The 25,346-nt window shown below is 39.7% G+C and overlaps 1 protein-coding gene and 1 non-coding gene across 6 annotated transcripts in view; one reads left to right on the top strand and one right to left on the bottom strand.

Annotated features, from left to right (window-relative positions):
- Positions 1 to 25,346, top strand: part of limk1a (LIM domain kinase 1a) — a 110,352-nt gene that overhangs the window by 71,037 nt on the left and 13,969 nt on the right. For 4 of the 5 annotated variants that reach the window (XM_017691903.2, XM_017691901.2, XM_017691905.2 and 1 more), the window contains 9 exons: positions 15,566 to 15,675; positions 17,550 to 17,747; positions 18,001 to 18,106; positions 18,691 to 18,878; positions 19,575 to 19,761; positions 20,970 to 21,056; positions 22,502 to 22,633; positions 23,082 to 23,141; positions 25,114 to 25,179. In XM_017691903.2, coding sequence (XP_017547392.1) covers positions 15,566 to 15,675; positions 17,550 to 17,747; positions 18,001 to 18,106; positions 18,691 to 18,878; positions 19,575 to 19,761; positions 20,970 to 21,056; positions 22,502 to 22,633; positions 23,082 to 23,141; positions 25,114 to 25,179 — 1,134 coding nt within the window. Of the gene's footprint in view, positions 1 to 3,009; positions 3,197 to 15,565; positions 15,676 to 17,549; positions 17,748 to 18,000; positions 18,107 to 18,690; positions 18,879 to 19,574; positions 19,762 to 20,969; positions 21,057 to 22,501; positions 22,634 to 23,081; positions 23,142 to 25,113; positions 25,180 to 25,346 lie in introns of those variants that run through there. The other variant, XM_017691906.2, reaches the window with a different exon arrangement.
- Positions 10,190 to 10,294, bottom strand: LOC119261659. Its single transcript, XR_005129152.1, has one exon. It is a non-coding gene; the product is annotated as a U6 spliceosomal RNA (small nuclear RNA).

The raw sequence follows: 25,346 nt of genomic DNA, 5'->3' as shown, positions 1-25,346 counted from the left end.
GCTGTTTTTCAGGAGTTGGGCTCGGCCCCTTAGTTCCAGTGAAAGGAGCTCTTAAAGCTTCAGCTCCAAGAGATTTTGGACAATTTCACGCTCCCAACTTTGTGGGAACAGTTTGGGGACGGCCCCTTCCTGCTCCAACATGACTGCGCACCAGTGCACAAAGCAGGTCCATAAAGACGTGGATGAGCCAGTTTGGTGTGGAAGAACTTGACTGGCCTGCACAGAGTCCTGACCTCAATCTGATAGAACACCATTGGGATGAATTAGAGTGGAGACTGTGAGCCAGGCCTTCTCGTCCAACATCAGTGTCTGACCTCACAAATGCACATCTAGGAGAACGGTCAAAAATTCCCATAAACACATTCCTAACCCTTGTGGAAAGCCTTCCTAGAAGGGTTGAAGCTATTATAGCTGCAAAGGGTGGGCCGACATCATATTAAACCCTGTGGATTAAGAATGGGATGTCATTGAAGTTCATATGCGTGTGAAACCAGACGAGTGAATACTTTTGGTAATATAGTGTATGATGTGTCCGACAGACCAACAGAAATGGTCCAAAATTGCTGGGGAAAATATTTCTCCATTCACTACCATTAAACGTTAAGAAGGTTTCTCCTTCTTCTGTAAAGTGACCTTTTTGGAGGTGCAAGGTTTTCTTCAGCATTTGTGGTCCTTGTAGACCTGGTAAACCTGTCTGCTCAGACTGAATGTGCTGGTCTTTATCAGCTCGGTTCTGTACTTGTTTATCTCTGACGTTCTGCCTACTTCTCTGCAAGACGCCGTGGGCTCTGCAGTGGGCCGGACATCCCGCCTGACTCTATTAATATCTGCTCACTCCCAGCTCAGATGGCTCTTCTGCCTGCAGCTGCTGCCAGACCTGGCTAGCCGGCCGGAACCCATTGATTAGCATTATCACCCCACCCCCCCATCCCCCTGTATAACTCCAGCTTATTGGCTCTTGCTGTTGGGTGAAATCAGATAGAGGAGAGCCCTGCTGCTCTTTAATCAGTCCCTCCACTGTGAAAGCATGTGGCTTGCTGACCAATATGTCCATCACTGAATGAGGTCAGCAGCACAGCAGCTAATTTTGTTCACCAAAGTGTTTTTTCGATGTGTTGTGCTCATTGTTTTGATGAAAAATCACATTACAGTCTGTTTTGTTATGCAGACGCTTGGGCGCCACTTGTTTTGTGGTGCTTTGTTGCTTTTCTGAGTGATAATGAGACCAGATCTTCTACAGGGAGCACATCTGCACCACTACTGCTGAATTTAACTAAACATGAAACATAAAATGTGTCCAGCAAAAAGGTCACAGCACTATACTGCTATAAAGTTGTGTTGAGTTTCATTCCAGAAATATTTTTATACCAATTCTGGATGCGACGAGTTTTAGAAAAAATAAACACTGATTTTTTTGCCAATAAAAGGGGTAGAAGTAATAATAATAATAATAATATGTCAGTTATAGGTGTTGTATATGTCAAGCACTTCTCCCAAAAACATATATCATGAATAAAAAGAACATTGTTGAAAGTGGGACTGCGGTTTGGAGCAAAACTCTTCAATATTTCATTTTTATTGTGTTACACTCAAATAAACAGAAAATGTGCTGTGAAATTGACAGAAAATACCATATTTAGGTGTGTTCTCTGTAGAGGATGTGTTAGCTTAATTTTCTAGCGGGGACGTTAAACTGCATATGATTGTGTGTCAGTTTTGGAGCATGTTTTATAGTTGTTTTTAGTAGGGTTGTTTTTAGATTCTATGGAAGTCTATAAGGGACTTTCAGGTTTAGTCTTGAATAAAATTTTGCACTTGTCAGCGTCGCAGCAAAACACTTCTGGATCAACGCCGCTGCTCGCTTATTTCCGGTACCGCCGTCTGTTTTCACTCACATGCAATCTGAGAAATCCAAAAGAAATCAGAGTAAGAGTTCACAACACTGAGAAATCTGATTACTGAGCTAAAATCCAGCCTCTTTATTAGATTTCTTAACCCGTCTCACGATTAGTTCCTCCCACTCCCCCATGTGCCTTATTTTGTTCCCGGTCGTCCACGTGTTTCTTTGTGTTGATTTTCACTGTCCTGCCCCCTTGTTTTGTGACTCTGCCCCTGATTGTTTGTATGTATGTATACGCTGTTTTAAGTGCTGTCTGTGTGTTTGTAGTGTTTCTCTTCTAGCCTCTGTTTTATGCTCTTTGAGTTATGTCTGCCTATCGTTCGATTTGTCTTGGCCATCTGACCTTGGACTGTTTTGCCTACGACCCTGGATTTGCCCAAAATAAAACTCGCTTATCTCAGCGTATGCGTCCGCCTCCTCGCTCTACCTCGTAACAGTCGGATTTCTAGACCTCACTCCGATCTAAGAAAAGTGTCATTTACATAATGATTTGAGGAATCAGATAACTGCAGAAATCTGATTATGATCTAAGTATGTATGTAAACACACTCAGTGATTTCTTGATATAAAAACACTTGAAATTAGCATGACTGTTGTAAGTAGCTGATTGGCTATATTATATAGCCTATAGTGCCTCTCCTTTTATCTTTGTTTTCGTTTATATTTCATTTTTCCTTCTTAAATTGTAGAATTTTTCCCTTCCTCTCAAAAAATTCATTATTTCAAAGCCTGTTTTTATTTGAGGCTGAGCTGTTTTGCTGGTGCATTTTATCCCCAACCGTATCAACCATGCTGTGATAAATATAATATAGCGTCTTTAAATATTGCAATATTCTGTTTTTGATGTATCACCCAGTCTTACTCTGAGAATGTAGGTTCTCTTTGATTCACCAGCTCAGTTTCAGTCAGTCAGTGGTAGTGGAAGGCATGTTGGATGGGGGGTGGAGGTGCAAAGCCACTGCGCAGGAGCACATGGGTGGGCTCGGCAGGAAGTGATGATGTCTCACACACACTTGGAGGGAGAGAGAGAGAGAGAGAGAGAGAGAGGGAGGGAGAGGGAGGGAGGGGGTAGAGCAGGCAGTATGACATGCTTTCAGAGATGAGCTAAGCCTCTGGGGGGGCGTGGTCTCTGCCTCCTCTTCCCTCTCTCTTGGCCGCCGGCTGTGTTGTTTTTGACGCTGCCTTTTGCTAGAATGAGCTCGGCACGTTAGCGCGCTCAGCCCGGCCGCTGTCATGGTGGGAGACTTGTTTTTTTGGGGATTTTGCTGTCTGAAACTGTGGAAAAGGGACAAGAAGGTAAGATGGCTGTTTCTTCTTTCAAGCTGCTGGGAATCTGCTTCCCTCTCTCATTAACTATTCATGCTGTATCAGGCATGGTTTGTCTGATATGTGGAAGCTGGAGAGGTTAAAGCATGTACATGTTCCTTTGGGATGAAGCTTATCTTCATTTTTCCTCAATTGACTGTACTGAAGATGCACTGCAGTGTGTTATATTTATAGTCTGGACGACATATTGGGCTGTATTCCATTTTTGTGTGGTTGTCACATCACGGTTTATATATTTGGGGCACGTCTTGAAATATTTAAAGACACCTCCAATCCTTTAATCCAACATTTACTAGATGCCAGCTTAGGAATTCCATTTCATATCTAATTATTTGGTGGATTTTTGGGTTTAGGGGGACTCTGTGCTATAAATGACCCACTTGGCTTCAGATAGAAGACGCTCTTACAGATCTTGACCTGATTGCTACTCACTTGTCTGGTCACGTTTGCTATGCTCCACTTGTGGCCGGGCCTGCTGTGGCTTTAATTTTAAACCATCAACAGCACATCTCATGTTCGGCATTGCCGTGTTATCATTCGGAACCTTATAATTGGCCAGAATGTTCATTATCTCATAAGGGGGTCATTAGACAAATGACAGCTTTACTCTAAAACCCCACATTCAGTCATTTGCTGTTTTAAAATCACCGCAGTATGTAGGTTTGTGTTTTCAGGAATGGTAAACAGGGTTGTAGGAGATTCTAAAATGACCAAGAAAGCTGGAGAACGTCAACAACGAAGATATAACATTAATATCCAGAATGAATCAGATTTCACGAGTGAATCTCAAAACAAACCTTGAATGTAAGTTGATAAATGTAGAAAAGGTGGGTGTTAATGGATACATTAGCATTATTTTACTTTTTCTTAACTACATTTTCTAAATATTGATAACAAAAGCTGTAAAACTTGTGTCCAGTTGTATTATATATTATTGTATAGCTGCTGTCAGACCAAAGAATTGTGGGCCACAAATGTCAAAACTTGGTCAAAAAATGAAAAGCTCACCTCTATGATTGGCTCATTTGTAGCACCCCTATGGGATTTTTAGTAGTATGTTATCTGGTGCATATGAGTATTTTTTGCCTGTTCTAGATTAAACGCCGGCACATCTTGTCAATGTCATTCCATCTCTCTCTCTCTCTCTCTCTCTCTCTATATATATATATATATATATATATATATATAATTAAGATTTTTTATTTATTAGGCCTTCTTTAAAATCTTAGAAGGCCTTGTGGGTTCCTGTCTAGTTCTATTGATTTCTCAGCTTGGCTGGTACTTTTGTGTCTAAGCATGTTGTATTTAAGGTACTTTCACTTCTATATTGAGTCATTATTCTCAGATTAAACAACTTTTTAAAATTAGAATGTTGGTTTCATCCACTCCCCGCATTGGTTCTCAGTCATTTAGCCGCGCATCTGGACAGTCCCACGCTAACCTTATTGTGGCCATGCTACATTTCGCATCAAGATATTTGTGGAAGAGCTCACTTGTTGAATTTATCGGCGGTGGCTGATGTTATGTCTAGTGCTGCTAATGATAACTCAGGGAGTCGTTGGTGCACATGGCCCTGCTGCATTGGATAAAAACATATGGAAAAACTCACTTCCAATACATGACTAATGCAGTGGCCCCAGCGTGTATAGGTAACTGACCAGCCAGTATGTATCCCAGCTGTGGCTGATAAAGCTGTGATAAATGGTGATGTAAATAAATTCACCTCTCTCACCTTTTCCCCTGCTGTGAGAAATTTAAATGACAAATAGGGGCAGCCCCCTCTGAGACCCCTATTGTACAGGGAGAAGTCATAAATAACCAGAGTAGAGCATTAGATGGCCTTAAAGCACCGTCTCAGACTCCCTGAAGTCATAAATGCATCTTTGTTTCTTGGAAGTCAGTTAGGTGTGATGGAAAGTTGCCAACAGGAAATGTTTTGGTTTTCAGGAAAATTCCTCCCTGAGCCGCCTGTGTGATCATTGATGAACAGCGATGAACGGATAGCACATTTACCTGAATTGGAGTTTATAGCTTCCTTCCTTTTATTCATTCATTAGTTCAGTCAGTCAGTCAGACGGTCAGATCTCAACTGGCCTTTTTAGGGACTAAAATAAGAATTGATCTGCTGTTTTTTGGGCGCATATCTGAATGCTGAATATATATAATATAAATATATAAAAATATATAATCTATAAAACTGAAATTAGGACTTAACCCACCTGGATGAGTATTACAGAGAAGTAGGTTCTATACAGAGAAGCAGGTTTATAATTCTTATAAGTGCAATAAAATGAATAAAATCCAGATATTTTAATCCAGTAACCCAGCATTGCCTTATCATTCTGCTCATCTGGTGGTCAATAAATACATTATCCAATATTTGTTTGACATATCAGTCCAATTTAATTATCTGTCTGAAACTGATACAATTTTTTTGCAACTATCTTCTGATACCAATATTCCATCAGCATTGTGTATTCAGTGAGATTTTACTTGAGTAATATAAGTAATTATTTATTTACTTTATAACTTTATAAGTAATAAAATAATATAATAGTGTCAGAAACCAATTATGGTCAGTTATTGGTCTTTGTAATTGCAAAGGACCAACCTAAAATGTACAATTTGATCATTTACCATCCGCTATGTTGGATAAAATAATAGTTCACTAGGCTGCGGTTGATGTAACTCAACACCAGGAGTCTTTTGGCTAAACTTCTAATGTTGTATTCACATCTGTAACATGATTAAACTGGATTAGAGCATCTGCCAAATGTTCAGATGTAAATGTGGTTTGGGACAATCAAGTTCACACTAAAGAATAGACAGAATTCAAGCTTCTAGGCAGCTGCACTGCAAAAGTGCTATCTTGGCAAGTAAAATCTTATTTAATCTTGTCAATATAGCCAGTTTATCAATATTTCAGCTATTTCTAGGCTTTAATGTCCTTGTTCCAAGAATTTGTATCAAGTGAATCAAGTGATCCCAATATGCTGGCAGAAAATTGTTCTGGCTTCAAACGTATTTCTTAAAACAAGCAAAATGATCAGCCAGTATAGTGAGATGATTGACGAAAGTACATGAAAGAAGTAATAACATGCCCTGAAATTGGTTAATTATCTTATTGTATTATCATATAACAACCTCAATCTAAGAAATATGAAATATTCACCTGCCAAAATATAATTTGTTGTAGTGTACTACTGTTTTTAGCTTTATGCTAATGTGTTTACTCCATGTTTATAGATAACAGTGTGACATACAGTGTCAGTGTCACGATTGGCCCCTCCCAGTCTCCTCATGTGCTTTTGTTTACCTTTTAGTCCTGTCATATGCTTTTGTTTTGTTTTCTTCCCAGTCCGGCCCCCTTGTTTTGTGATTCCACCCCTGATTGTTCCCACCTGTTTTCCACCAGTATCCAGTTATCCCTCGTTATCCCTGTTCGTTTTTAAGCCCTGTGTTTTCCTGAGTTTCTTGTTGGTCAGAAACCAATTATGGTCAGTTATTGGTCATCTGGCTTTTGCGTAATCACAAAGGACCAACCTAAAATGTACAATATGGACATTTACCGTGCACTATATTGGATAAAGTAATAGTTCGCTAAGCTGGGGTTGACGCAACACAACATACAGACAAAATTCAAGCTTCTAGGCAGCTGCACTGCCAAAAAAAGCTATATTGGCAAGTAAAATCATCTTTTATCTAGTTAATATAGCCAATAGTTCTGATATTTAGGTTGTTGTTCGAATAGTAAACAACATTCCAGCTATTTCTAGATTTCTATTTCTATTTTTATCAAGTAAAATGATCTTAATGCATTGGCAGACAATTTTGCTGGCTTCAAGCATTTTTCCTAAAACAGGCAAAATTATCTGCCAACATAGTGAGATAATTGATAAAAGTACATGAAATAAGTAATAAAATGTCCTGAAATTGGTTAAATAATCTTATAATAGTCTTATAACAACCTCAATGTGAGAAATATGAGATATGCTGACTATATTTACCTCACGATATCATTTTTTTCAGTGTGCTACTGTTTTTAGCTTTATGCTAATGTATTTACTCCATGTTCATGTATAACATTGTGACATACAGTGTCAGAAACCACATAATCAGATGTATTAGAGGTTATTGAATAACTCCACACATTCTGAGGCAATATATGCATATTTTGGACTTAGGCATGCAGTTAGCGCACTGCTAATTGCTAGGCTGTAAGCTTCTATTATTTGTTAGCAACGTTAGCCTCACGGCTACATGTCTTCATATTTTGGCTGATCCACTACATTTATGCAAACTGTTAACTATTCTTGTAACTCTGAATTCGGTTTGCTGGTTTGGTGCTGTTTTGGTTCTAAAGGATGGACTAGAACCACAGCATGGGCAGTTTTATTTTAACCTGCAAGGTAGAGCTGAACATGTCAGACCTTGTTCTGCTACCATTCTAACCTCCATACTTTTTCCAGATATGTTTTCTGTGGAAAAAAAAGGATTTTTCCTTTGGCTCAAAAGTGTCCTTTAAACATCTCCAGCCGCCCCCTCCACCCAAGCAACACATGCTTTTTATTTGTACCATTCTAGACCCCCTACCTCTGTCATTGCTCATAGGCACATGGAACTGAAGAAAGAGGAACCAGGCGTTCGGAAGCGATCACATGAAGATCATCAGCGCTTGTATGATCAGAGAAGGTTTCAAGGACTTTCCAGAGATTTCCTGTAAACTTTCTCATTTTTGGTTTGAAAAGGTGTGTTTGTGGGAAAACCTCGTTTTTCTAGCTTTATGGGGTTGGAGTGCCCATGTGACAGTAGGAAAAGATGAGCCTGGGGACGTTTTGGTGGTCCCGATGTGGAAAACTAGTGCGTTATTTTCACACAGCTGTGGCTTTTACTACACAGACTAAAACCTGAACGTTTCCTTTTAGGTTATTCAGGTTGCGGTTGGGTTCGTGTGTAGGCACAATAGCTCACTCACAGCAATGACACAGTACAGTGGCAGAAGCTTAAAAGACACTGCAGACACTGTGTATGTGTGTTGAGCTGAAACAGGCCCCAAGGTTGATTACTGTAAAATCAAATTTCCATGAGAGGAAATACAGACACAGATGTAAGCTAATGGACGTGCTTGTTATTCTTACTGTGTCTGTTGTTTTCTCTGAAAAAGTGTTGCATTATATTGATGTGTACATCATTTCCACACGAATACAATGTATTACCTACATACAATCCATTATAGTTCATATATATATATATATATATATATATATATATATTACCTACATACAATCCATTATAGTTCATATATATATATATATATATATATATATATATAAAGTGATTTTTCCAAATTCCTCTATAATCCAGTGTGTGAGATGTAAACAGAGTGATTTCACAGTGATTTGGTGTGAAATGCTTCATACGTCTTTACAGTGGTGGTGATAGGAACCAGGAGTTGCCATGACTACAACACAAATATAGACATTTTATTTACTATCCAGAACCACCAGAGAACCTAAACGAGTCTTCTGAGTTTATATGGAACGTTGACGATGAGAAAATAGTGGAAAATCTGAAATAATAGGTTTTCTTTGGGGACTATTTTGCCTCACAACTCCCTGCATGTTATGTATCCCTCCACCATGAATGGATTTTAAGGTCAAAAATCTTCTCAAAACTATTGCAAACGTAAACTATCTACAACGTTTCAGATATTAGACAGTGTATTCATAACCATTATGAAATAACTGGGAAAATCTGAAAATTATTTGTTTGATTTGGGAACTATTTTGCCTCAGCATGTATCCCTCCACCACGAATGGATTTTAGACCGAAATCTTCTTAAAGCTATTGTGAAACAGCGTCTCAGAAATCAGGCAGTCAATTCATAACCATTTCATGTAGGGACTTTATGTGAGGGAGCTTTTAGAGGTGGACGTCTGGTTCCTATCACCACCACTGTGAACAGTTCTGACTGTAAGTTTCTCGAAAACAGAGCGTTTTACCCCAAACTGCTCTGTTTGCATGTGAACTGTTTAATTATGCAGAAAGTGATGGAAAATTGTACTTTATTCACCTGTCAATGGCAAGTAAATGAGTAAAAACGAGTAAATTCAGTGCAGCACTTTTTCAGTGTTCTTGACCTCCCTGTGCTCTCGATGTTTGAGGGTGCTCTTTTGGTGAAGTGCTCTCAGCCGTGTGGGCCGCTGCTGCTTCCTCTGTTGGGGGGCAGGCAGTTGTTCGTTTACAGAAGTGGTCAGCGAGCTTTGTACATGCTGGCCAGCCTTGAGTTTGTGGTCAGGCAGTTGTTCCCCTTCACCAGAGCCCTGACTGTTTTCAGAGACACGAGGGTGGTCGACAAATGGCGCCACCGCGGAGGTGTGCAGTGGCGTCATGGTTGTTTCCCCTGATCTCTCGCTGTGGTTTTCACCTTTGCCTCCCCTAAACTCGCTCATTATGCTGGCGGAAAAGCTCTGTTTGTCTCTGAGTAATAGAGCAAAAGGCAGGTCTTTGGGCTGATGGGTGCGTGAGAAACTAGATTTACGCAGTTTTATCGTTGTGTCAAATCTTAGCACCCTTCTTTAGTTTTACTCTGAAGCTAAGAGGCTAATCTGTTAGCTGTAAAAACATATCAGCCCACGAAATACATCCCACCCTGAAAAACACAAGTAGCAGCCACACTGACGTTTAAGTTTAAGTGATACTGTTTTGATCCCACAACCGGGGAAATTCCATCTCCGCATTTAACCCATCCATGCAAGTGAAACACCACACACACACTAGGGGGCAGTGAGCACACTTGCCCGGAGCGGTGGGCAGCCCTATCCACGGCGCCCGGGGAGCAATTGGGGGTTAGGTGTCTTGCTCAAGGACACCTCAGTCATGGACTGTCGGCGCTGGGGATTGAACCGGCAACCTTCCGGTCACAGGGCCAGATCCCTGACCTCCAGCCCACGACTGCCCCATAAAAATATGGAGCGCTTCACGGATTTGCGTGTCATCCTTTCGCAGGGGCCATGCTAATCTTCTCTGTATCGATCCAATTTTAGTATATGTGCTGCCGTAGTGCAGTATATATATATATATATATATATATATATATATATATATATATATAGAGTATATGTGCTGCTGTGGCTTTGTCCATTTCTATAGACAACAGCAGACTTTTAGAGCTAGGCCTTCAGTTCAGGCCATAAATGCCAGAACATTTATGCTACTTATAATGCTAATTTCTGCTAGCGCCCCTGTGAGATTCTAGTAGGTCGTTAGCGCTAAGCTAACGGCGATTTGTGTGAACATTTTTTGGATCTTGAATCTTATAAAAGACAGTTCATATGTTTTGTTTAAAGCTTATAACAGACATTAACACATTTCAAAGCATCACATATATCACACATGCATTTCTAGTATGAGCAAATACATGCATTTATGTTTTTTTTTGCATATGTGTTAGCATAGAGCTGCTGCTGTGTTCCATAGTCAGTGATCTATCAGAGAATGTGTAGAGAGGAGAATTACTGCTCTGTAATGCCTTCTAGGATTCGCAAACACTAGAGGGCGCTCCCGAACAAGTTCAAAATGAATGGGTTGATGTGGCGCATTTGAGCAAAATCATAGTTTATAGATGCTTAAACATTTCATGTAAAAGAAAGCGATTATTTCCTGAACAGCATAAAACTTTTCAATGCTGCCTTTATATTTTTAAGAGCTTTTAAACTCGAGTTATAGGAGTTTAAAATGCCGCCTCATGTATGTTCATGACGTCAGTGAGCGCGGACAGCCAATGAGCTGCCCCGCTCGCCCATCAATCATCACACTCTAGCAGTAAAGCCCGCCTCCTGCTGCCCAAATCCCATTTGCTGTAGAATAAAGGAAACAAACAGATGAGTTTTCTCTGCTTTTTTAGTGAAATACATCCTCCTACTGTCTAAAACTAGAGGAAAGTTCTGGACGAGTGATTAGAAACTATTTTAACTGTTCGCATTTAGCCTTTGGGCTCCATTCACTGCTAATCGTTGAGGACTCACTCGCGGGCGCCCTCTGCTGTTCAGTCGGCCTGTTTTTGATATAACGGGGGAAATAGGAAGTGGCCAGACTCCTCATTAACCGGCTCTGGATGTATCTACAACTTCCATTCAGTTAAACAACAATGAACTAAACATTATAGATGTGTATGCTTTATTTCACAGAAATTGTTAGGCCTTTTCTGAAAGCCTGTTGGGCCCTGAGGGTTCCTCATACATTGTCAGAAACAGTTAGCAGTTATTAATAGTAATTCATAGAGCATACGCTTACATTAGATGCTAGAAACATTATCCTCGTAGCTCCTGCGCTAAGCAAGCTTCACACACCAAACATTATTTGGCTGATTGATTACATTGAGGGTCGAAACTGAGTAATATTGATTGGTTGAACAATTGCTTTAAAAGCCTCATCCTGATTATTGACTGGTGTGTCATTTGGAGACCGTTTTTAGGTTCTGCTTTTGAAAAAATAGCTCATCTGACACCTCCTAGCACAATGCAGACAAACAGCAAATATTTGCTCCCTTAATTGTCACTGCTAAACTATAGCGCTGCAGTCTTAGGCGGTGTGATTATACACTCACCGACCACTTTATTAGGTACAGTTGCTTTTTAACGCAAATAGCTAATCAGCCAATCACACGGCCGCAACTCAATGCATTTAAGCATGTAGAGGTGGTCAAGACGACTTGCTGAAGTGCAGACCGAGCATCAGAACGGGGAAGAAAGGGGATTTAAGGGGCTTTGAACGTGGCGTGGTTGTTGGTGCCAGACGGCTGGTCTGAGTATTTCAGAAACTGCTGATCTGCTGGGATTTTCACGCTCAACCATCTCTAGGGTTTACAGAGAACGGTCCGAAAAAGAGGAAATATCCAGTGAGCGGTCAGTTGTGTGGACGAAAATGCCTTGTTGATGTGAGAGGTCAGAGGAGAACGGGCAGACTGGTTCCAGATGATAGAAAGGCGACAGTAACTCAAATAACCAACCAGAATCTCTGAGGAACGTTTCCAACATCTTGTTGAAAGTCTGACATGAAGAATTAAGGCAGCTCTGAAGGCAAAAGGGGGTCCAGCCTTTTACTAGCAAGGTGTACCTAATAAAGTGGCTGGTGAGTGTATGCTGACCTGCTGAAACTGTTTTCTCTGTTTAAGACCACTGATTTAATCCTCCTCTGACCAGATACAGAGCGGCCTCCTTGTTTACCTCTCTGACTTAGAGGAGTGATTCAGTGAGTTGCTGTTCCTGCAGATATATTTTGGGGGTTTTGGGCAAGGGGGGCTTGTCCAAAAGCCCAGTGCGCCTGCGGTTGGCATTCTGAAAGCAAAGTGATTAGGCTGAAATGCATCCAGGGGGGGACGAGCGTGCTGACTCATACCGGCTGCTCTGAGATAAGCCATTTTATTTCAAGCTCAGTGCAACGCGCTGCAAGGAGTCTGCATTCATGGCATAATGATTCATAACACAGGCATGATCCAGTATCACCTTACTGTGCACATAAAACCACTAATACACATCGTTCAGTGTGTTAACGGTTGGTCATTGTGTTTGTTGTGTCGTATATTATGTTGTATTTGTTGTCTTGTAGCGTTATTTTGACGAATAGTCGCGTAATTCATAGATAACACACAAAGTGGACTTGGAATCTATAGAAACTTTCAGTCGATATTTATACAGTCGCTTTTTAAATATTATGTAATATTTTATTCATATAATATATTTATTTTGTTATTTAAAATGTATATCATGATATATTTATTCAATTATTTATTTAAAATGTTATGTAGTTGGATGACTTCTAATTTTAATGCTTTCAGAGCCGCAGAAAGTTGTATATGTATATGTTTAAAGAGCCCATAATGTCATATTCTTAAATAAAATGATTTGATGTAGTATGTAAACACTGATAAAGCTCACTCACCGGTCCTCATGATCCATAGATTAAAAAAACATATTTAATGTGTTCACACATTTGAATATCAAATTTACTGTTTTTTGTGATGTCACAAAGACACGTTTACATACATAATCACCTATTCAGCAGTTTAGCCCCGCCCGTTCACACTGAAGTTATGAGGAGTGTTTCAGCCCTGACTGCTTTTTGAATGAGGCGCAGCCAGTCAGAACGGAGCTCATTTACATATATTGGTCTTAAAGGAACAGTAACAAAAACAGAGGGATAAAACACAAGAAAGCTACAGGATGTGGCCCCTTTAATTAAATGTAATGTGCTGAAATGCATGAAAGCATTTGGAGGTAAAATATACATAATCATCATGCAAACTGGCAACTGATCTCTGCCAATTTATTGATTACTTGTCTTGGTGGTTGATTTTTTAACAGCAGGTGGATTGATTGATTGTAGAAGCCTTGGTTTGTATCCTATCTTGAGGAACGTTATAAAATGCCTTTAATCTCTAAACGAGGGGTCGCGTAGGTTAAATGGCGTTTCTCACTAAGTGGCTGGACTGACTGTCTGAACTGACTGGCTGGCCAGAGGTTGTTGCTAAGCACATCCCGAAGGGACAGTGTCTGTCTGCCTTCCGGTGTTTCCATAGTAACTTCACCTGGAGATGAGAGGACGTGCAAGGAGATGGCCATTGATTTCCATATGCAGAGTGGCTGAGCTGTGCTGACCACTCGATTGTAAAGGTCAGGCTGAGGAGCGATATCTGTCTCGTCTTTTTCTAATGAGGAATAAGTTGCTGGGTATCGGCTTCATTAGAGATTAGACCGATATATCAGCTGGCAGATAATGCCGGCCAATATTGACGTTATGTTATGGGTAGTAATAAATAAAGTTGTTCCCAGCGTTAGACGCCTCCTGTTTAAATGTTATGAGCCACTATTAGCATTAGAATACTGTGTTATTACACAAAGGAAGCATTAAAAACTAAAGACATTATTAACAGAAGCCAAACTGCAAAGACGTCTATGATATTCACCGTTGGAGAATAACATGAAAATCTAGAATATACATCTAAAATGGTATCAGCTAATATTACTGTAATAGAATTTTTAGCCCCTGAAAGGTGAATTTCTTTAAATGTCCATAATTTCTGCATAATTAAACGGCTAAGATGTAAACAGAATCAGAAGAGTCAGAACTGTTCACAGTGGTGGTGATGGGAACCAGACGTCCACCTCTAAAAGCTCCCTCAGAAAGTTCCTACATGAATTCTCTTCTGATTTTCCGTTATTTTACCATCGTTAAACCTACATATGAATTAATAACACATATCACTTATGGTTCTGGATAATTAACGTCTGTGCTGTAGACTTGGCGATCCCTGGTTCCTATCATCACCACTGTGAAGGACTGTGAGGTAATGTTTCTAGAACAGGCCTCACGTTGCATATCCAGAATCATCATCGTCCTCTTGGAGTTTTGAGTGTTTGGTCTGCTGCCCTGTCGGAGGTCATAGTGTAAGATCGATGCGTTATTGGCCACGTGTGCAGTGAGATATTGAGCTGCAACTCAGCTTCAGGCGGAGGGAAGAATTTGCTGTCCTCAATAGAGAACCAGAAAAGATCAATATGCACGAATTTTCCATGTTTTTCTACATTGGTCACCTTCGTCCAGTAATTTACCTTTCGGTTTCCTTCTACAGTGAGACTGAAGCACTAGCCTAATGGCTTCTGCTGTTGTTTTGGCTGAGCTGGGGATTGTAGTTAGTCTACTGCATCACAAATTGCATTTGTTCAGGAAATTACAGTTAGTCTGTCTGGTTCCCTCCCTTTAAATGGATTGTTTCATTCCTACTGTTTTTACTGTTTACTGTTGAGTCCGTTCTACAGTTTCTCATTAGTGGGATCTTTACCACGGTTCTGTGAAGCTTGTCCAACCTCACAATAATACACTGTGGACTATTTTCCCAGACTAGTCTAAATCCATTTTTAAAAGTTTGTAGACTCCAGCTGCTGTGAGGATTTGATTTAGCATTAGTGAGGTCAGGTACTGATGCTGGATGGTCAGTTCTGGGTCACTGCAACTCTTCCCAAAGGTTTTGGATAGAGCTCCATCACTGCAGGGAATGCAGTTTCACTGCTCTGCAGCCCAGGGGTTTTATATCCCTAGAGCCCACACTGGGCATTGGGAATGGTGGTTCATGTAGGTCCGTTCCATTCTATAGGTCAGTGCTTTTCTATGGAGATTATCTGTCAGCAATGAGAGCCAAATTCATTGCCAAATTCACTCAATAGATGGTGCGTCTGGATAATTTTGGACGTGTGGTGTAGATATGAATGTAAAATGTTGCTGTCTTGCAGTTCTGTAGTCGTGCGCTAAATGTCTGTGTTTGTTGTGAACGTATTCCAGGTTGCTGGAGAGCAGAAGTATCACCCCGAGTGCTTCACCTGCCTGAACTGCAGAACCTTCATCGGCGATGGAGACACCTACGCCCTGGTGGAGAGGTCCAAGCTCTACTGGTGAGTGCTGAACCGCTCAAGGCTTCTTTCCTGATATCGGATTTCAATCTATATTTATTTGCCTTTCTCTTTCGGAGAAGCTGTTTGAGTGAAAGAGCTTTTCCCTTTCATTGAAATCCGTATTTCACTTTCCAAGAACTTCCGCACCCTGAAAATAGTGCTGCCCTGAATTTATTTGTGTGTAAATGTGCGTCGTTTCCACAATGACGCCAACGTTCCCTCAGATCCTTAAATGGTTTTACAATAGATTTTAAAAAATTGTCATTATGCATCTGAAAAAGTTCTAAAGTCTTTTAGGCTTCATAAAGACCAGAGTCTTCACAACCGTTTTCTCCTTACTTTAAGTGAGCTGCCTAAAATCTGTTAAGTGAAAAGTTCAAATAAAACCACAATTTACAGTTGCAACATTTATAGTTTTAAGTTTATAATCTTAAACATTTAACTTAAGATAATTACTTAAGAACTTTTATGAAAGCTGCCACAGAATAAAAAGAGTAAAGTAAATGAATTCAGCAGTCGAAACCATAAATGTTCACTCGACAGCAGCCATATGGTCAGAAACTAGTGGCGAATCTCAAAGAGTATGTCCATGTTCAGTTTTAAACCTTTATTAAAAACAGTTTGGATACGTTAGACTTTAATAAATATCATATTGTTGCTGTATGGTGGAAATTTTGGGGGGAATTCCACCAAATTTTTCATAATTTCTCCAAAATTCAGAGTGGTTTGGTGTGAATTGGTTCTGATGTCTTTTCAGTGGTAGTGATAGGAACCGGGGGTCACCATGACTACAACATACTACAATATGGAATGTTGATGATGGGAAAATTGTGGAAAACCATTTCATGTAGGAACTTTCTGTGAGGGAGCTTTTAGAGGTGGACGTCTGGTTCCTATCACCACCACTGTGAACAGTTCTGACTCGGTTTCTCTAGAATAGAGCGTTTCACACCAGACCACATCTTAATCATGTAATTTTTTCACTTTAAGGTGTTAAAATTATATTAAAAGCATTTCATTTGTTTTTAAAAGTGCAGACAACCCGAACATGTTACTCCAACACATTTCTGGCTTTCACTTTACTCAGTTTTGGCAGCGATTGTGTTAATATAGTGTAATTTATGTGGGAATTAAATAAATCAGGTACATTCAGTGCATTTCTGTTCCTCAGTGTCTTTACAGGTCAGCTGCTTTTTTTTATGAAGTACCCAGAGCTAAAATAAGGGGTCTGTTAGATTGTCAGATTACATCCTCTATAGCTGACTTTCCCATCCATTTTCCGTATCCATCACTTTCTGTCTACAATCACTACATTTTACCTTCTAGCAATTCTTAAATGCTGCATTCATTTGTGATAAAGTAAATATACATATGAAATATCCATGAAACCTTGTTTTTCAGTAGGGACTTTACATCTCAAGGCTGATAACTTTGTTTGATCATTTCTGTGTATTATTTATCATTTAATAATTTCCTGTTGCTAGAATGCTCGAAAACAAGCCTTTGTTTTCTAAAGCATTTGACTCTTTTAACATCTCGACTCTGCATTGTTTAAATTATTGTCTATAAAAGAACCAGAAATATTGATGCGAAACCTTTTAAACAGTTTTGTTTACATTTTATAGCTTTTAAAATATATATACCTGCATCATATTCAAATTGCAATAGGCTTTTGACAAACTGACCCCTAATGTTTCAATATAATCTAAAATGTGAAGATTTTACTATAAAGTTTGGCTCCTGTTGCTTCCATAGTCATATATTCTTACCCATATTTGTCAAACCTTTAAAAAAATCTCCTTTAATGTGGAGAAAGCAGTTTAGTGTGAGTGATATATTAAACTGAAAGTCACTTGATTAATGTCTCCCTCTAGTGGTAACTGTTATTACAAGAACATTGTGACCCCGGTGACCCTGCCGGACTCGCCCTGCTCCCGCATCCCTCACACGGTCACTCTGGTGTCCATCCCAGCCTCCACCGACGGCAAACGCGGCTTCTCCCTGTCCATCGACCAGGGCAGCAGCCCCAACGGCTACGGCCCTGACCACAACCACACAGTGCGCGTGTCCGAGTGAGTCCACCAATCAGCCGCTTTATTGTCGTGACTTAACCGTTAAGTTTTCTGTGTCGCAACTTGATTTGAACTTTTATTAATGAAATATTTTGCTGATTTTAATGATATTACACATGTTTTAGTGACTTTACGGTGCAACATGTGTAACTATTTGGTATAATAAGCCTATTAATCAGCAGAGACTTGATCAGGCCCTGCATTATTCATAGCTAATGTTATTTAATCCACTCTTTATGTGTCCCGTTCTAAGGGTGGATTCTGAGAGCATCAGTCCAGATGTGAAGAACTCCATACATGTTGGTGATCGTATCCTAGAGATCAACGGGACCCCCATCCGGAATGTTCCACTTGACGAGGTAGTGTCTCTGGTTCTAACAGCAGACTACATTTTTTTGTGGTTGGGTTGAAAAGGTTCAGATGTCTTTACAGTGGTGGTGATGGGAACCAGGGGTCGCCATGACTACAACACAGATATAGACATTTTATTTACTATCCAGAACCACCAGAGAACCTACAGAAGTCTTTTGAGTTTATATGGAATTTTGATGATTAAAAAATAGTGGAAAATCTGAAATAATAGGTTTTCTTTGGGGACTATTTTGCCTCATAACACCCTGCATATTATGTATCCCTCCACCATGAATGGGTTTAAGTTCTCTAAACTGTCATAAAACATGTGTCTCAGTCATCAGGCAGTGAATTTAGACCCATTTCATGTAGGAACTTTCTGTGAGGGAGCTTTTAGAGGTGGACATCTGGTTCCTATCACCACCACTGTGAACATTAGGCTAGTTTATCAATATAGTTTATAGATTATAGTTTATGTATTGGGGTCCTTTTCCCCTATAGCTGTATAATTTAATGTAGATCATCACATTATTTGGTATTAATAACTATAACCAAGATAAATAACCACACACTGTGTTTGAATCTGTTTTAGATCGATCTGCTCATCCAGGAGACGAGTCGGCTCCTGCAGCTGACCATCGAGCACGACCCACATGACCAGGGGGGCTCAGGGGACCAGGTGGATGGCCCCAGCCCCCTGTCTCGGGGCCCCAGCCCCGTTACCCCCATCACTCAACCCCCAAACCAGGACGTCAACAACCTGCGCTCGCGCGTGATCACGTGAGTCCAACTGAGGAAATCTGTGTTTGTACGAACAGTTAAAAACTCCCCAGCTGCAAAACCTGAAACTGAGGATTGAGCTCTCAAATAGCACCGAAGTTCAGGCTGTTTAGTCAGGATTTTAGGTGAAATTTGTCAGTGTAAAAGGTAAAACTGCCTTTTGAAACTTTTTCTTTTGAAATTAAAGCATAAAAAACACTGAAATTCTTTGAAGTTCTTAAATAAAGGCAGTGGTTCCTATGTATGATGGAGAAAGTGTACTTAACAGTTCATTAAAGAGAATTGAAAAAAAAATGCGGTTCCACTGTTGTGACAAGACAAAGAACCTTTTTTGAAACTCTCTAGAACCCTTTTTGCTAAGCGTGTTAAGCGCAGTGCTGGTACACTCCTAAAAAGGATCTTCAAGGGTTCTTTAGCTCTATATAGAACCACTGAAAGAGCCATTTGGAGCATCAAGCATGCACATAGTCCTTTGGGTGTTCATGGTTCTATAAAACCCTTGAAGAACCATCTTTTTTAGGGCTGTATGGTTTATACAGTAGTGAATTAGACCTAATTCACAGTCGAGTTTATTAGACACTAATACATATTGTTAAGCAGATTTATTGTAAAATGACCGTTTAATAATAAAACCTCAGTAAAGCAGGTATTAAAGCTAATTTTCCCTCGTTTGTCCATCTGCATGTGTCTCTGCAGGCGAAGCTACAGTATTGATAAGTCTCCATGCTCCAGTAACACGGCGTCCCCGCTCTCTCTGCGGAAGGACATCGGACGCTCCGAGTCTCTCCGGGTGGTGACCAATCGCACGCACAGGATTTTCCGGCCCTCAGACCTCATCCACGGAGAGGTTCTGGGAAAGGGCTGTTTCGGCCAGGCCATAAAGGTACACGCAAATGTTCGGACACTCACGCACACTTTGCATAATGTCCTGTGCCTGTAGTGTATCGATCACAGGAAGAGATATCCGCTGCCTCCCAGCGAGCCGATGAAGAGATTTGCCTAGATTTGCGTGAGAGATGATCACTTCCTCTTTACTCTAAAGAGGATAAAAAGGCAAATTAATTTAAAGCTTGAGAGAAAACTCATTTCAAGCCTGTCAGTAGGGGGCAGCACTAGAGCAAATATAGCCAGACTTGCTATACTAGTACCAATAATCTTTATTATTTATAGTTTTAATGTAGGGTTTCTTTTCAGAGGCAAGGTCTCAGAGCGCTTTTACCGCGGAAAATTAGCAACACAAGTCTAAAAGAATTACTGAATAAATATAACAGCACATTCCTTCAAGTTATATGATTAAGTAATACAATGCTTAAATGTGTTTTAATCTGGATTTTAAAACATATAGTAATAGTAACAACAACAACAACAATAATACTACTAATAATAATTGTAATAATAATATAATGATTTCCAAATATACACATATGGCTGCTGAAACCTCGTATCACCATTTTTGACGTTTTTCAGTTTTTTGTCATCATTTGAAAATGCCTGTTACTCTTTACATTGTGAATGGAGCAAAGCAAATGGCCAAAATTACTTGGAAAAAAACTGACTTACATTAAAAATGAAGCAGGTTTTTTCTCTCTCCTGTAAAGTTACCAACAGTGTTTTATTTATATATATATATATATATATCCCCACTCAAATGTGTGTGTGTGTGTGTTTGTGTGTTTTTAATCTGTATTTTAAACCTATTTTTAAATTGCGCAAATTTTCAGGATTACAATGTTATACATAACACACACACACACACACACACATATATATTTATATAACTGCAGTCAGAAGAAAATCTTGTATCTTATATCATAATTTGAAAATGCCTGTTGCTTTTTACATTTTTGGTAAATTTCATGATGAATGAACTAAAAGAAATGACCTAAAAATAGTCCAGTTCCATTGACTTCCATTAAAAGTAAAGTAGGTTTTTTCCTTCTCCTATGACCATTTTGAAGATACGAGATTTTCTTTCGACAACAGTGATATATATAAATATATGCTACATATGTTATACATACATACGTGTGTGTGTGTGTGTGTGTGTGTGTAATAATGCTGTTGTATATGTGTGGTTGTCTGTATGATTAGGTGACCCACAGAGAGACGGGTGAGGTGATGGTGATGAAGGAGCTGATCCGTTTCGATGATGAGACTCAGAAGACTTTCCTGAAGGAGGTGAGGAATTCAGGCCGCATCACCGCAGCTCACACACCACAGACCAAACACAGCTAAAGGCCTTGAGCTATCTGCAGCTTAAAGGAAACGAGTGTAAAACGAGACCAGGACAGGCACGAGTCTGATACTTGTGGTGAATTTTGGTGCTGGGCCCTTTTCCCTGCTACTCTCGTTGACCTCCCATCTGCCTCAGACCCGAACAGGACTCGGTCTTCATCTCCTCACAGCTGGCAGGAGAAACTGCAGAGTCCACAGAACACAGGACGAGGAAAAACACACTGACCTCAACTAACAGATGCACAGCTTTTATTCTCATCACTGTAAAATTAATGCCAGCGTAGCTGTAAAAGCAGCTGTTATAGTGGGCACGAGGGTCTTAAAGCAGCACACAGCCGCTGTTAAACTGGGAGACAGGTCCGTTGCTCTTTTCTCTGCACCAGAATAGAAATTTTAAAGCAAAAAAGCAGAAGCAGAGAGAACGAGTACTGCCTCATTTCAGAGGGTTCACTTCAGCTTTAGTTTCAGTTTTCTAATTTTACACTAGTTTTATATGTTAATTAACTTTCAGTTAGTTCAAAGAGGCCAAGAAAAGCTTTGGTTTTGTTTCTATTTTACCAAAATAAAAATGTTTAGTTTAGTTTTAGTTCAGTTTTTACTTTTGTTGACTTTTTTCTTCTTTTTTTTGTATTAAGATGAATATTTTATCGGAAACTGGAGCGTAATTCCAATTCGGACTGTTACCACAACAGTGCGGTCTGATAAAGCTGGTCTATTTTATCATAAAGGCTGCAGAATTTTATTCAAAGTGCAGTTCTGACTGGATTTATTCATATGTTTTATTTTTTTCTGTTTCAATTAACTTTCAGTTCAGCAGTGTTAATTTTGTTTTTATTTATTTTCAGTTTTTTAGTATTAAGGTGAATATTTCGTCTTTTTTGTTTTGGTCTGTTTATTTTAGGGTGCAGCATTTTATTCAAGCAAAGTACAGTTTTTAATTGACTGTATTCTCTGATCTGTTTATTAGACTAAACCCTGTGTCTCCACTTGGATTGTAGTTAATATTTTATCACCACCAAATAGTTAAATATCTCTAATAAAAGTCACTTGGTGACGTGGCCAGTATGTCCCAGGAGTCTTTAACTGACTCAGAAACTCAGTTCAAACGAGTTCTTAATGGACTCTATGCTAAGTTATGGCAGCAGTTGGCTGCTCAGCCCGTATGCTCAGTAACAGCGCCATCTGCTGGCTGTGTAAGGTTTTACACAGAGAGAATCCACTTTTTTGTGTTGCAGTAAATATTATAATTTTGAAAACTGGCCCTTTTATTGTTATCATAGTGAACGAGTACATTTTAATAAGCTGTCTCTGAGCCCAGGCAGGGTGGAGAGAGGTCGGGGGGCAGTATTAAAGCATATAAAGCTTTTCTCTGTCTATCTCTGCTTTAGGTCAAAGTGATGCGGTGCCTGGACCACCCAAATGTCCTGAAGTTCATCGGGGTCCTCTACAAAGACAAGCGGCTGAACTTCATCGCGGAGTATATCAAAGGAGGCACTCTGAGAGAAATCATTAAGAAAATGGTGTGTGTGTGTGTGGCTGTGTGGGTGGGTGTGGGTGTGTGTATGCATTAAGAGGGGCTTTTAATCTCATCTACTGCATTGTTTATCTCTTATGTCCTTTTGCAAATCCTCTTTTGTTGTGCATCACAAATCCTGTGAATGCTATACATCTGCGATTATGGATATACACAGAGGGGGGCCAGATATCTGAGACATCTGGGACATCTGGGACATTTGATCATTTAAATCTTGTCATTAAAGCAAAAGGAGGACACATACCAAATACTAAGAATTCACGTTAAAATTCAAAGTCTGCTTTTAACTCACTGTAATTGATTAGACTCATTGGCATATCGGAGTATTGCTCAATGTCAGTTTGGCAAAGGCCAGTGCTGCGATTATTAATAAACAATAAAACTCCACGCAGCCTTAATATAAGCTTGACCTGTGTTCTCTTTCGCATTTACAGGACAGCAGCTATCCTTGGACTCAGAGAGTGAGCTTTGCGAAGGACATTGCCTCGGGGATGGTGAGTGAATTTTCATTTCATGTCCAAAGTGACTCACCTGTGAACATTCAGCCGTACAGAGTCCAGGTCTGTGTTATTGAGGTGCAGAACTGCGCCATCTGCTGGTTACATTTAAGACTAATTAAGTTAAGTTAGTTAAGCGACCTTTATTAGTCCCACAACGGGGAGAGAGGACACTTTAATCATGCAAAGGGTTCTTTGCGTGTTCATGGTTCTATGTAGGATGACTGTCTTTACTAAAGAACCTTTAAAGAACCATCTTTTTTTTAAGAGTCTACTTTTAGGAGCTCCTGCTTTAAACGTTACAGTCCTTTATCATTTATCTGTTATCCGTCATAGAAAAATGAAAGCTATGAAGTGATTATCAGGCCGGTGGGTCAAATGACCACATTAAAAAAAAGGACACCTAAATAAAGGTCTGAATCTGTCACTGGGGCAGTGCTCTTATCACTGGGGTGGTCCCCTCAAGGGTCCATCCATCTCAGTACCTTTAGTCAGGGAACATAACTGAGCCATAATATAAGCTGTGCTGACTCCACACACACCGCCTCGCCTCCAGGCTTTTATTCTACTGTTCTGTTTTAAAACATTCAGTTATGAAGATACAAATACCAACTTTTTACCTGGAAAAACTTCTTTAAGGTTCACAAGACAGTTTCTTCCCCCGGGCCATCAGACTGCTGAACAGCCAGTAGTGCTGGTGTGTTGGTCTATAGGCCTGTCACTGCACCCCTGAGTCATCATCTCCATGGACAATCACCACCTCATCCACAGCTCTTCAGACTCACTCTGCACTACTACTACTACTACTGCACTTTCAATCCAGCAAATCTGTACCTGAATATATAGACTGACGTCTTGTAGATCTTCTGTCCATATCCTGTACAATCTGGAAGATTCTATATCAGTATTTTATCCCTGAGAACCTGCATCTCATTTATTATCTCCCTCAGACTAACTGCACATATGGAATGTGAACAGCAGCACATTTCATAGTTTTGTTCCAGAACTTATCACTGTACATTGGAATAGTGCAGTACTAGTGTATATTGTGTATATTCAGAGTCAGTATATATATATATATAATTTCTTTCTTAGACATATATATATATATATATATATATATATATATATATATATATATATACATATATATATATATATATATATATATATATATATATATATATATATATATATATATAACAAAACCTTGTATCTCCATTTTTATCATCTTTCTTTTTTCGACTTTATTTGAAAATGCCTTTTGTCCAATGCATTGTGTTTAAATTTCATGATGAATAGATCAAAACAAATGGCCCAAAATGACTTAGAAAAATGTCTGGTTCCATTGACTGATAAGAAGTGTTTTTTGCTTCTCCTGTAAATATATATATATATATATATATATATATATATATATATATATATATATATATATATATATATATAGTGTATTTAAATTCTATAAGGAGGGTACACACTTAAGATTTTCACTCAAATGTGTAAATGTGATGTGACAATAAACGTGATTTGATTTGATTTGACAGTCAGAGGTACATTGTTTGTACCTTAATGAATGATGTACCTGAACAGAACCTTCATTAATAACAGTGCTGTCTCTGTGGCCGAGCACAGGGGCCGGTGTTGCTCAGAGGCCCCTTTACGCTCCGCAGCCGAGCTTTTGGAATACACCTTCTGTATTTCTCTCCATGCTGCCATCTAGTGGCCACTTATATATCACAGTCATATCATATTAAAGCGAGCAGGCAGGAACATGTTTCCCACTCAGAGATAAAAGCATGTGGCCTCAGTCGGTCAGCATGTTGGGGCAGCAACTTTCAGTCCAGCACATGGCTGTAGGATAACTGCGTCCTGAAAGCACATATGACCAAAAACCGGAGTCACGGATGCTGTTTTATCAGCTGTGTGTCGCACGACATGATCGATTTTTCTGTCTTCTGTTTCTCAGGCCTACCTGCATTCCATGAACATCATCCACCGAGACCTCAACTCGCACAACTGTCTGGTCAGAGAGGTGAGCATCATCACTCAGATACAAAGCAAACACGCTTCATCTGCGGATTTACGCCGCCACGCCCGCCGCCTCAGATCGTCAGAGTCAGAGGAGCGGTTTGACTTCATAGCTGACGCACAGGAGACTCATTGTGCTGAAACAATAGAGAGCAGAGTATTTCGGTGAGG

This window comes from Pygocentrus nattereri, chromosome 19 (genome assembly GCF_015220715.1).
Source record: "Pygocentrus nattereri isolate fPygNat1 chromosome 19, fPygNat1.pri, whole genome shotgun sequence".
Taxonomy (NCBI): Eukaryota; Metazoa; Chordata; class Actinopteri; order Characiformes; family Serrasalmidae; genus Pygocentrus; species Pygocentrus nattereri.
This window is presented reverse-complemented; position numbering and strand designations above follow the sequence as displayed.